We start from the raw sequence: 13,561 nt of genomic DNA, 5'->3' as shown, positions 1-13,561 counted from the left end.
TAACTTTACAAATCACCCTTAAATGATTATATTACTGAGACATTATTATATTGTATATATTTCGTTTTATAGATTATTAGTTTTTATCAAACTCGATAATATTATTAAATGAAGGTGGTATATTAAAAACAATTCCCAAGAATTCAACTTATACTTTATTTTTTTTACACAATTTTAAGATTGTACATGATGGTTGTTATTCCTTATTGTTTATTTCATCAAATCATTTCTCTAGTTCTATAGGTTACAAGTTATAAAATTGTAGAATGTTTTATTTACAGTACAAAATATTCTCGAGGACAGCCATCACCGAAACCAGAACAAGGGCATAGTGTAAAAAATATGATAAAATCATTTAGTACAAGAACTTTTTCTTATTGTAAATTATTTTGCTGATCTTGCTCTTCCAAAGATCTGAGTTTTAAAAATGTTGTCGATTTTATCGAACACTGTTTCAGCGGACTTTGAGGCGTCTATCCTATAATGCAGACCTTTCCTCATATAATAATCAATGAGAGGTACCGTTTGGTTGTGATATGTAGCTAATCTCTTCTGCAAGGCTTTAACGTTATCATCTGACCTCCGTATCAGAGGTTCGCCGGTCTCATCATCCGTCATAGCTTTCTTAGGAGGATGGAACTCCTCGTGATAGCTGCGACCACTTGCTGGATGAATTAATCGTCCGGTGACTCTACGGACTAGCAAGCTATCTTCAATATTGAACTCAATAACACAATCAAGAGCTGATTTCCTTTTAGCCAAGAGATCATCAAGCTGAAAATATCAATAAAACATATATGAATACAATGCATTTAATGTAAATATAAAGGAATGCTTTTAAAATCTTAAAAAATCTGTTTGACTTATTAATAACAATAATCAAAAACAGCACAGAGCTAACATTAACATGACCACCTTTCAGCCCCATTTATATTTTAACTGACTAGTATTAAAGAATAAATAAACTGCTGATCATCTTTGAACATACCTTTTCAGCTTGTGGCACTGTTCTAGGGAATCCATCTAACAGGAAGCCATGCTTACATTCAGGTTTATCAAGATTCTTATCAATCATGTCAACAACCATTTCATCCGACACCAGTTTTCCTTCATCCATAACTTGCTTCAGTCGACGACCTAGCTCGGAGCCTGATGCTACTTCCGCTCGTAACATATCCCCAGTCGATAAATGACATACACAGAATTTCTTCTTGAGCAATGGAGCCTGCATTACAAGTTTATTTGTTAATCATTCCTTAAATCTTATTATGTATATTATATTAATATTACATAACAGAGATAACTTTAAGGATTCATTAAAAACATAAAGAGGTCAGAACATTACTAGATTAATCAAAATACAACTTTAAATCGTAAATAATAGACTACAAATTCACCTACTTGAGTGCCCTTGCCAGAACCGGGAGGTCCGAGTAACACTGCTCTGATACCGATAGGGTCATCTTTAGGCATATAGTTCACTTCTGGGACTGAAGGTGCCATAGTTGCAATATTTGTACGTACTTGAATAAAAGAATTTGTAAATCACTTATAACTGTTATTTTATAGAGGCAATAGTTTAATTTAAGATGGTTTTATAATGTAAAAATATCATTTAATTCAGAAGCACCAAACAATTATACGTCGACATGTGGTTAAATGAAATTGATATTAAACTTGATAACGTATGTCAAGTCAGAATGCAAATTTACCATTTAAAATTAATGACGTTGTCAGTCGGGGATGGCGGTATTAAAAAAAATCGTCGGTTTATTAGAAATATACTAATCTCGAAACACTCTTTAAATAAATAATCCAACCAAATTATAACTACATTTTTTAAATTTTTAATGTACTTTACTTTGACTATATGGTATTATGAATTGCATATTTTTTTCAAGATATAAACAGTAATAAAAGTTTGCTTCGTTATATAAAACGAACAGAATACTTAACAAAATGTTACTTTAATAACAGATTAATACACCTTTTTGTTCCCTGTGTCGTAAGTGGTTTCCTATTAGCTAATTTATTTTAGAATAGATTTGGCAGGTAGTCCAAATATATACAAAAAAATAAAAGACTCGATGACGTTTAAAAACAAATAATTTAATACAATCTCAATTTTCAAATCAATCTTGAAAATATGCAATTTTCCGAAGAAAATTGGGAAATGTAATATATTACTTATAATTAAATTAAGGTGTACTTGATATTGTTGTTATTTTATTATATTTTAACTAAGATTGATCAGTTGTTGGTATAACCAAATATGAAAACCAATTGATTTTTTACATAAGTTTTTCAACATCGTCAATAATATAATAAAACGGTATTTATATATTTTTTTTTTGTTTTTTCTATGCAAATTGGGCTCATACGATAGTTTTATTTATTTTCGCTTTTATAATCTGTGATATAAAGTTGACACATGATTCAAAGTTAATACAGTTGTCTGTTATTATAACCTTAAAATGTCAACTGGCGGTAAATAATATTTATATTTATTCATTGAATTATAGCTTATTCCCTCAACCCATGACATGGAAACAATGTAAGTAATAATAAAATTCCTTTGTGTTTACTAATAATTTGCGAATTTCTTTTCCTTACCAATATTTATTTTCATACAACAACTCAAATCCATATTTAAATTTTGAGTTACGTTATTTCTTTTACTAGACTAGACCAATATTAAAATTTTGTGAAGAGTTCGCGACCATTAACTCAACATTTATAGTTTGTTAGTGTTAGCCTAAATATTTATAATAACTACTATGATGTTTTATTTTTGAAGACATTGGAAGCAGTTATGGCGCTGGGTGTCATCACAGACCCTTACAAAAGAAGAACTCACATTAGTTTTGAACAAAAATGTTTTGGAAGCCTTGGGTCAGGGGCTAGCCAGTTACAAACCACACAAGACTGAAACTTTTTCACAACTCCAAGCTAAGCAGCCTAAACAAACTAAGCTCCTAAGTATAGTGCAAACACTACAGAACTATATTGTAAGTTTATTAGTTTTCTTAACAGTATATTCTGAGAACTGACTTCTGAAATTCTATACAAATTAAATAAATATTTTATTTCTAGGATGTTGATTCATTTCAAATATGGGAAATTCTGAAGCATTATCTGTGTGATATATCATACGGTACTCCTGCTAACGCATTAAAAAATGTAGCATTTGTGGATACAAGACCAGCATTCCTACTTCCGAATGCATGGAACTTTTATTATTCAGAGCGATTATTCCTTCTTAAGCTTCTGCAGAACATTGTTGAATTCAAGAGTGATCAAAATCACAAATACCATGAAGTTTTCAAGAAAATAATTGACACTATCGGTATTGATAACTTAAAAACCTCTCTAATTTCACAATTCGAAAAGGTTTTATCAGCATCACCTCCTCCTAGAAGAATTCAGAATGATTTTGGCAATGACACCATAAGACAAGACTGGGCCCAATATAACTTAAAGGAACAACTGGTCATCCTACAGATCATTCAGCTTATAGCCAATGAGCACTCTATTACAGAGACAGAATTCATAGATTTATTCAAATTGTTTAGAAAACACAACTTTGCAAAAAATCAAGGTTACAACGATGTAATCGATGAAAGTCACCGGGAAGCATGCTTGAGAGTTATGTATATGGAAGTCAGTTTATTTACAGTAATTATTAATGGAGCTAAAATGTAAGTTAATCTCATGATAATACTCTATTGTATAACAAGTCAATCCAAGTCCCAGCAGTGGTCCCTCGTAATCCTGCCACTGTCTAATTCAACATCGTCTTTAATCTGACATTGTCTATTAGTAAGCTAATGCATGATTAAACATTGAATTTTCATGTTGTATTTAGATTAATGTTTGATTTGTCATATATGCACTGTGCTAAGTAGCAAGAATGAATGACGGACTTAATATAAAAAAATGATCTACCTACATTATAAATGAAACTAGTGTTATTCGGATTTACTACGCGGATTTTATTATTTAAAAACTACATAATCCCGATGTTTCGGGACACAGACACCTCGTCTGCCCATGATCACAGTTGCTGCAAAGTAACCGAAACGTCGGGACTATGTAGTTTTTAAATAATAATATCCGCGTAGTAAATCCGAATAACACTAGTTTCATTTAAATGAATACTCGCGAAAATCTTAGATCTCATTACCTACATTATACTTCACCATATTATTATTTAAGACTACCGACCAAGTATAACTAATCCACAACAATTGCATGGGATATTTCTAAGTATTTCTAATTAACACTAATTTATTTTACAGCAAGAACAAATCATCATGGATAGATAAGACAAAGGAAAGGGTAGAATGTGAGTTGACAAAATTGGAGCCCAGTGTGGAACATAGCCTTATGTTGATCACTTGGATGATGTTCACTTTGCAGGTATATAAAATGAATTCAATATTCGGTGGTGTGTGACACCATCGCTAACTATACCTACTACTTATTATTGCAGAGTGAATCACATGCAAAGTTATTTGAAACTCAATACCATAACTACGGTTCCACGGCTCTCAAGATGAGAGTATTCGAGTTCGTTAAACAGATGTTGAACAATTCGGTTTTTTCTGTAAGTATACACTAATATGCACTAATAATTTATTACTAATATGTGTATTAATTTATATTCGTTTTCAGGACGGATCCAAATGTGCTTTGATATTCCGTTTGAGAATATTCCAACTATTGAATGAGCTGTGCGATAAGTTCGATGGGGACGGCACATTGAGTCACCAGCCCGGTATTATGAGTTTGTGTTCCGACCTCTTGAGAACTCCGGTCATCGCTGAACAGTTCTGGATGTTGAATCAAAAGGAAGATGTGTTTGGCGTTATATCAGTATGGAACACCGCTTTAGAGTACTTTCCATATAATTTCAGCGCTCTATCCATTTTGTCAGCGGGACTGGCTGAAGCTGGGAAGGATAGTGTTAGAAATGTTAGTACAATGTTATAATACAATCAATGCTTTTCTTAATAATATATTCTAATATAAGAATTTTTTTTTATGAATACATTTGAGAGAAGTTCAATGCAAGAATTGTGGTGTAATTATAATAATTAGTATAACAAAATGTTCCATTCCAGTTAATAGCGGAACTCAAAAATCTGCCTGTGTACACCGAGATCTTCAAACCCAACGAGTTACCCATAATGTTGCAAGCTGACGATGCGATCATCGGTCGGGAGTATTATCCTCTAGGAAACCAGACGTACAGAATAGACACGGGCTCAAAGGCTACCATCATGGAGAGGAAAGACAACACCATGATACATTTCCGGACACCGTACTCGTACTGGACGATATTCAACAACGAAATAGAAAAGGCTTTGGACCGGAAACAGAGCCACCAGAACATTAATGTCACATTGGAACGCGTGTACGAAGGAACGAAGGTTTTGAGAGCCGTTTTAAACACATTGGCCGGCAGTAAAGAAATTCCCAAAAATCTAGTTGCGCCAAGCGAAGGAGTGTTCGATGTTTTGGTTAGATTCATGAGATCAGAGGCGCCGCCGCTGCCTCTCCTGGTGGAATGTCTCCACGTTTGTACATCTATAGTACCAGTATTTCCTAAAGAAGTTCATTTGAGGTGAGAACGCTAGTCATCATTCAGACCGGGCACTACATTCATCATTAGGAATTTTTCAAACATAGTAATAATAATAACAGTCCTCATTGATGTGTTGGACTAACACAATATTGTTATCAATTTGATTCCTTAGTAAAACCTTATTTGTTTTTTCAGCTAAGACGCTTGAAGCTATATAACCTTCATGTTCAAAAAAATGACTCAACAATAAAATTCATATGATCATTGAAAAACTAAACGTTTTAATAATTACAGGGAAGCAACGCTTCATTGAAATCATATATCAATGTATGCATGTTTGTGTTTCAGACTTATCAATACGGGTCTATTACCTCGCCTAACAAATTCCCAGCTATCTGCCGAGCAGTATTCCTCAGGAACGTCTTTAGATTCAGCAGCTGTTGGTTCCTACTTGATCACTATGGAACAACCCACAGGAACATATAGCTTCTTGGGCGCCTACATTGATATGCTCTGTGCTTTTCATGAGGTGATTAAACGTTTAAATGAAAATATATTTCCTTTAACACTAGAAAAATTACGGAAAAATTGGAGAATAGGTCATATATAATGTTACTCGTTTTGAACGTACTTCAAGATATTAATAAACATTTGAACAAATTAAATTTAATTCTCATCATTCACTACGTCATCACTAGTTGTTTCTTCTGTTCTGTGAAAGATCTTTTATTGCCTTAATAAAAATTATCAACTAAATTACAGGCATCTGAGGACGACCGTATAATACTGGAGATCATTCTACCTGGTCTGGTGGTCATCTGTCGCGAAGTGTTCCCCAACGTTAGCGGCTGGAGATACGTCAACACCAGTGAAAGAAGAACCCTCATACAAAAATGCGCCAAATTCCTGACTCTAATACTACAAAACACGGGAACGAAACCCAGCGTCATGTTGCTGAGACAGACGTGTGTTTATAGTCTCACACACACCGAGAACGCTTTGGAATTACTAAAGATAGTTTCCATCGGTATGATATTTCATTAACTAAAAATTAGCTTTGGATAAAAAAAATATACCTATTTTATAAAGGTTATCATAGAAATGATCTCATAGATATATATGAAAAAGTACTCTTTGATTGCAAATCCCTAATGATTTCTAATTAATATAAAATGTTCACACCAAATCCATATCAGCAAATAACCCAACTATTACTTACACCAAAAAAATATAGACAATATTTATATAATATTATCACAGGTCTCTCAAAATTTTTGTTTTTTTTTTGTTTTGTAGGCAACGAGCGTTTGGAGCGACAAATTCAAAACGACACGAATTGGATATCCGGTCCGAGCTACCAGTACACGTTCACTCTTCAGAGGTGTATCGCCATCGTGATGTTCGCGCTGAAGCAGAAGACGTTAGTGAGCGCTGAGAGTGACGTCACTCCTATAGAACATTTGATATTCGCTCAGAACAAACATAAAGACGAACTCAAAGTAGTGCCCAAGGTCACCAGTTACATCAACCACGCCTTCAACAAAAGCCTGTCCGTGTTGAGCTGCCGGCTGTTGAAGAGATTCGCTGATGTAAGTTTTATAAATGTATTCATTGTTTGAAATATCACGTAAATCATTTTTTTACTACGTTTAACGACAAGACACCTATATATTGGTATTTTATAAGAATATATCCAAAAAGTATTATATTAATTTTTAATGATTTAGAAATTTCATGTCCTAAAAACATCAATTTGGGGCACCGGTTTATAATAATAATAATAATGATGTAAAATTTAAGTTAAAATTGAGAATATAAGTTTAATTCCTAACAATATTCCTTTCGCAGGGCTTCCAAATGTCTTTGTTCGCGTCGTTGGACATGACCGCTTACCACGTGAGGGTTATGTTCCTAGACAGGTTGAGGGACGAGTATGAAACACTCGAACTGAAGATTTCTATCTTAGAATTCGTAGCGACGTGTATAGGAAAACAACCGGGGCTCACCGAGGCCTTCTTCATGATGAACTACGAGAAGACCAATGACGGTGAAGAAAATAAGGACAAAAAGGAAACGGAAACTAAAGATAAGCCCATTACGGATGAGAGCTTCGAGGGCATTTTAGGCTACATGGCTGATTATCTGGGTACAGTCAAAGCTGTGAGTATTGTTTACCCAAAAAACGGAATATGTGTAATTCAATTTGAAACCCATTATTTTACTTTCCGTTATTTTTGCAGGACGCTAAGTTACTCCACAGTCCCCTGTTAGCGTGCATGATGGCTTTGTTTCATGCGATTTGGAAAAATAATATGCAAATTCTTGTCAAGAAATTAAGAGAACATCCGAAGTTTTGGGAGCATATGACCAGTCCTCTGTTCAGCGAAATACAGCCGGGGCTACGGACTTATGCTCAAATATTCAACGTGCTCGGCATAGAACTTTTCGCGTCTCGAGGAAAACTCGAAGCGAACTTAAGAGAAATGCTAGAGCAGTTCTTTGACACCAATAAAAGGCACTTGGACATCTGGATAGACTACATATTTTCTTTCAAGGGAAGGTTCGACGAGCAGGAGTTGGTGGACAAAGTCCCCGTGTGGCTCGGACTTCTCACTTCGTGGAAGGATTTCACTACAATTTTCTGCAAATGTCTACCAATCAGCCTGAATATCGCTCACAAGGCGAAAATGGTGGCGCCCTGCATGAACGCTCTGTTGAACGAATTGGACGATCTGAAAGACGGAAGATTAGTCGTCATTTTAGCTGAGCTGTACGTCATAATGCTGGCCAATTGGAAAGACGACTGCTTCGATAACCGTAAGACCAGCGCGAAGCAAGTCGATAATCTGCTCACGAACACCGCCATTGTCTATGAATGTCTACATCCCCGAGCCATCCGCGCGATATTATCCATAGGGACTGTCGCCATCAGCAGTCTCGACTATGAGATCAAAGCGAACAGCGTCATCGCACAGAGCATCATACGGTCGGTGACGAACATAAACAGCCTGGAGCTGGAAAAGCTGTTGGATGACGTAAGGGATAATAAAAAAGATGAAGCCAAAAGTGACGACCAGTCGCACGAAATACCACCCATCGTCCTCTCCCTGGCGATGCTGGAACAGTGTCTGGACTTGTACGACGACATGTTCACGGGACTCTCGCAATGGTTTCAATCGACGAAGTTTGTAAACAAGCTGCTGTGTTGTTTACAGATTTGTTTACAAAACAGGCGTCACTATCAAACGTCACTGGCGGCGCTGAGGTGTTTAACCTCGTATTCGAGGGGACCTTTCTCCAAGGACTTGCTCATGAGCGACGTAGACCAATTCCTTTGGATGCAGTTGCTGCCACCGAGGATAGAGAGCAATACCAACAGCAACGGGCCGGCCGGCTGGAAGGTCCAGGAGTGGTGGCGAGTGTACGGGTATAGCTTGGATTTCATATCGATGACGTTGATGAAGCACGGCCAGTTCTTCGCGGGAGACGCCATCACCTTCGTGGGAGTTCATCTCGAGCACTTGGTAGAAGCGGTGCTTCTGCCGCGTCAGGTCAACGACCTAGACGCCCTGAACTTGTGCGCCTCCACACTGAACCTTGTTGTCCAGTTGGTGAAATTTGAAAATAGATGGCGTATTGAAAATATGAATTCTTTGATCGGAATTATGGTGAGCAATAACAGTTTGATATTTATAATCTTATTAGTATAATATGTCATGGGATATATTTGTTTACAATAATCTATTGTCGGGTAGTGTAACATAATAAATATTACGAATTAAGAGCCCCGCACACAGAGAGCGGTCAGGAGTCCCGAGTTCCGCGTTCAGCGTTCATTAGAATATACCGAGTCTATACCAACAACGCACACAAAGGTCAGTCTGACCGCGGCGCCCTCTGTGTGCGCGGGCTCTAATGGCCGCCATTTTGTTTGCAGTATATAATGCTTTATTATAGTATGGTAAAAACAGGTCTCCTGGTTTGAGATGCTTGCCGGCTCTGATCAGTAACAGTAGTTTTTAAAAGTTATTTATTTACCAAATAACTCGTAGATTGAATGCCGCTCATAATGAGCCCCTTATGCGATATTTTTGCTTATTTTTAGAGAAACATGCTGAAATGTCAAATACATAGTCTTTTTAATGGTAATCGTATAACCGTGTATTTTTAAAAGTGGTATCCTAGTAAAGTCTTCCGTATTCAGTAACAGCAAGGGGTTTTTGTTTTCAAACAAGTTTCATAAGGCTCTTTTTATTCGCATAATGTTTGCTCCCACAATGTATATATAATCCTAATATTATGCAAACGGTCATCTCTTTAGCGACGTATGTTGCACATTCGCAAGATTTCGTTGACATATAACTTATTAAAAGCTTCTCTACGCGATATAATTTATTAATAATAGTGTATTTAAATGAGGAATATATTTTTTGTTCACAGCGCAGCACTAGTGCGTGTCTGCAGCAGTGCGTTATGTTACTCTTACGAGCTCGTCGCCCGCCCGACCCCGCAACCCCACACCCCTCTCTGACCCCTCAGGTCGCAGCGACCCCGACCCCCTTACACTCTTCACTCACCCCACACCCCTTAATGACCCCACACCCCTCAACGATCGCAAACAACGAAGACGCGCCAGCACACCTCCACAGGTATTGTATTTATCGACAGACAGATCATTGACAATATTATATATTATAATCCAACTCAATTACAAAAAAAAAGCTTCTCCCAAACATATATGAGCTACCCATCACAACCACTGTCCCACCACCCCACACGTTCTGGTGATCAACAAAGGACGCTTAGACGATCGATAGTGAGGGTCACGAATCCACTTTTGCGAGTGGCTTTGGCACCATAGCTCCCATCCAAACAAGGAAGTAGATTATTCAGAAGACTGCAAAGTATTATCGGCGCTCGTATTTCGCTGATGTAGCCTATGACCATGCCTTCGACCCTGAATCTTAATCTACTTCTAGCGCTGTTAAGTTTGATCATACATAGAGGTGATGGCATATTGTTACAACACGCTGAATGGTCTGACCAACTCGGATCCAGTCCTTGTTAACCAAAGTCGCGACAACCGAGTATAATACCTTACCCTAATATTTTAAGGAGAAAATAAAGGAGATGAGCTGTGACGATCAGTTATTGCTCTGAGAGCCCAGTGCGGTGAGGGCCGGTGATATGATGAGTTATTACGTTACATGGCTCGTCGAACAAGGTCGCGGTGGGAAGTTTTACTCTACCTCTACAAAAAATAAAAAGTGTTGTATAGATATATTAATTATAGCTCTCATTATTTTGTCAAATATGTTTACCTAATAATTATGTTCCCTTCGAGTATACCTGTATGAGTGCGCTAATGTTCCAGAGTGCTGGAGATCCTCCACATGGCGACTCTGTGCCTCCTCGCGTTCAGCCCCGACCTGTTGTCGCTCCTCGCCGACCCTGTGATGGACCTCGAGCGCTGGCAGCCGGTCGTCGAGCTGCATTTCGGAGCCCCAAAAATCTCCCACGAGCAATTCCCTCAGCTCACCTTCGGGACCATTCTCTCGGCTATCTGTTTGCTCACGAAATCATTGAATCATGTACGTATTACAAACACACGTTTGTATCGTCGTGTTTATAAGAAAAGGTAACGGGTTTATAGTAATGTTTGCTACTTCAGGTGCCGACTCAACAATTAAAAAAGCCAAGGAACTAAAACGGCATGGTCAATTATTATTTGTATAAATAAATATAGGTTGTTAATGATATCTAACATTTTCGCTGTACACATTTGAGCTATGGTTTTCATATTTACTACAAGATTCATCATATAAAATAATTTGCGCTAAAGGTAAACTGAGAGATACGTATATATGTAAATCTCCCCCCTCCCTCTACCCCAGGTGTATCAGTCGGAGGAGGGTGGGGGCGCTCGTTCTCCCCGAGGTCGTCGGCGCGCGTGCTCGTGTGCCGGCAGTCCTGCCGACCGTCGCGCGGCCCGCAGCGAGTCAGCTGGCAGCATCTCGTCCGCGGCAAGTGCTCTGCCCGCCACCAGCGAGAGACTGGTCGCCGGAGCGCTAGAGGCCACTGTCACGTTGCTCGCCTCACAGGTACAATGTCACCATGTATAGTATGGTGCGGATCCGCTATTAAGAGGGACGTGTTCTCGCTTCAAGTTGCATTTTTTAACATAATAAAGTAAATAAATAATTAGAATATAAAAAGCCCTCTTCTTTTCAATAAAAATGTTCTTTCTCTCGGTATTGTTGCTGAATGTTTTTTTATCGTCAATTCTATGTAGCCGTAAATATACAGTCACAGTTTTTAATGTTATATATATTTTCGTAATGGCAGGCTCTGTTAGCTGTCCGCGACCCTAACGTTCCCGGACGGCACAAGCAACTCGTCCGCCGAGAGCTGGCCTCCGAGCTGACGGTCTTCCACGATTTCGTTCGCAAGCGGATCCTGTGCGCGGCTCACACGCGACCACATCTCGTACGGAACAAGCTAGGGGCGTGGCCTCTCGCGGCCAACGATGAGGAGGTCAAGAGGATCGAAGAGGTCAGGAAAGTTAGAGATCCGTGTCTCTATGTTGAAGACACGTCCCTGCCGCCTCCGCCGCCGCCGAAGAGATCCACCCACGACTCGATGAGGGAGTACATCCTCCGGAAGCATTATTTGGACAAGTGTGCCCAAACTCCTACGAAGGAACCTCCATCGCCCGTGTCTCACTCCACTCCGACGTCTGACAAGAAGAAAGATACTTCGAGAAGTTCTAAGCGCGTGTCCTGGGCCGAAACTACGAGGAGCGATGACTCCTTGACCAGCTCCCTCCAGGAAACCGATCCCGTGTACTCCAACTTGACCGATGTCCAAATCAATAATGATGAAGATTATTTTCATTTCATGTCCATAGTATTCCTTTACATCTGTCAGAGCGAGCTGTAACTTTGTGATAATTTGTAAGCGTTCAATAAATCTTTTCAATTTTTGTGCTCTTTTTCTACTCGGATTTTTATTTGTGTAAACTGTGTGGTTTGGAAACAGTGACCTTGCTTTTAACATTGATCTATTAATATTAGATATGTTATGAAAATTACAAATATTGATCTGAAAAGCAAAAAAATATAGAGTGCTTTAAGTTTTACGTAGTATGAAATCTTTTACACTAGCTGCCGACACCGCGGGGTTTAATGGAACAAAAGTAACTGTTGCTAATTCAGAAGGTGTAAATACAGAAATTCATTTACACAATTTAGCAGTGGTAGATCAAGAACAACCGGTAGGAAATCCTATCCATTATAATGAACAGTATTGATAAAGGTATAAGACATTTATCATATTTATATGATAAAATAGTTAAGTTTAATCAAAAAGAAAAACAATTGTATATTTAAGTACCTACCTCGATCTACCCTACAGCTGTTACATTTTATATGATTATAAAATGACATAAAAAATTATATATTTCTGTAGATAAACGACAAATTGATATGATAAGTTGTGTAAGGATTTAGATAAAATGAATACATAGTTTATTAATAGGGATTTTAAAAAATCAGATTTTTTATTTTGAAGATCGACTCTTGATCTTCACAAGAAAATTATTTTCTTTAGAAATATGTACTAGTATTTACCTTAAGAAAATATACGAAAATAGTGTAATTTTTTTTCCGCTAAAACACCAACAACATCTGTCATGTGACTGACTTGACAATTGTCCCGATCCAAGAGTGTATTTACGTACGCGCAATTTATTGAAAATTTAACGATCATCGCCAGTTCAACACCGTGGTATAGATAAAATATATGACGAGTAGAATTGTTGCCTCCGTGAAACGAACACCTGGCCATGTAAACTAGATTTCTGATACCACACAAGAAATGAGATAAGATTGCTTTCCTGTCTTCGGCGGCAATAATGTAGTCTTAGGTAGGTAGGTATAGGACATAAGTTTTAATTATGTATATTTTTTTTAAATA

At 37.6% G+C, this 13,561-nt stretch overlaps 2 protein-coding genes across 2 annotated transcripts; one reads left to right on the top strand and one right to left on the bottom strand.

Moving 5' to 3' along the window:
- Positions 1-137: 137 nt before the first annotated feature.
- LOC116778942 (adenylate kinase) lies at positions 138-1,701 on the bottom strand. The gene is made up of 3 exons (XM_061529727.1): positions 1,402-1,701; positions 989-1,225; positions 138-774 (listed from the first exon to the last, which is right to left on the bottom strand). Exons 1-3 carry the CDS (start codon positions 1,501-1,503, stop codon positions 385-387), a joined length of 729 nt encoding a protein of 242 aa, XP_061385711.1. The 5' UTR covers positions 1,504-1,701; the 3' UTR covers positions 138-384.
- A 717-nt stretch (positions 1,702-2,418) lies between these two features.
- LOC116777935 (nucleoporin Nup188) lies at positions 2,419-12,569 on the top strand. The gene is made up of 16 exons (XM_032671751.2): positions 2,419-2,554; positions 2,798-3,008; positions 3,094-3,698; positions 4,299-4,419; positions 4,493-4,606; positions 4,675-4,974; positions 5,124-5,626; positions 5,936-6,116; positions 6,350-6,614; positions 6,884-7,176; positions 7,436-7,747; positions 7,828-9,255; positions 10,028-10,236; positions 10,962-11,178; positions 11,482-11,688; positions 11,933-12,569. The coding sequence occupies exons 1-16, from the start codon at positions 2,544-2,546 to the stop codon at positions 12,524-12,526; spliced, it is 5,571 nt and encodes a 1,856-aa protein (XP_032527642.2). The 5' UTR covers positions 2,419-2,543; the 3' UTR covers positions 12,527-12,569.
- The last annotated feature ends 992 nt before the right edge of the window (positions 12,570-13,561 follow it).

Source organism: Danaus plexippus, chromosome 6, assembly GCF_018135715.1.
Source record: "Danaus plexippus chromosome 6, MEX_DaPlex, whole genome shotgun sequence".
In the NCBI taxonomy this organism is placed as follows: Eukaryota; Metazoa; Arthropoda; class Insecta; order Lepidoptera; family Nymphalidae; genus Danaus; species Danaus plexippus.
The sequence above is the reverse complement of the archived record's forward strand: the minus strand, read 5'-3'. Positions and strand labels throughout refer to the sequence as shown.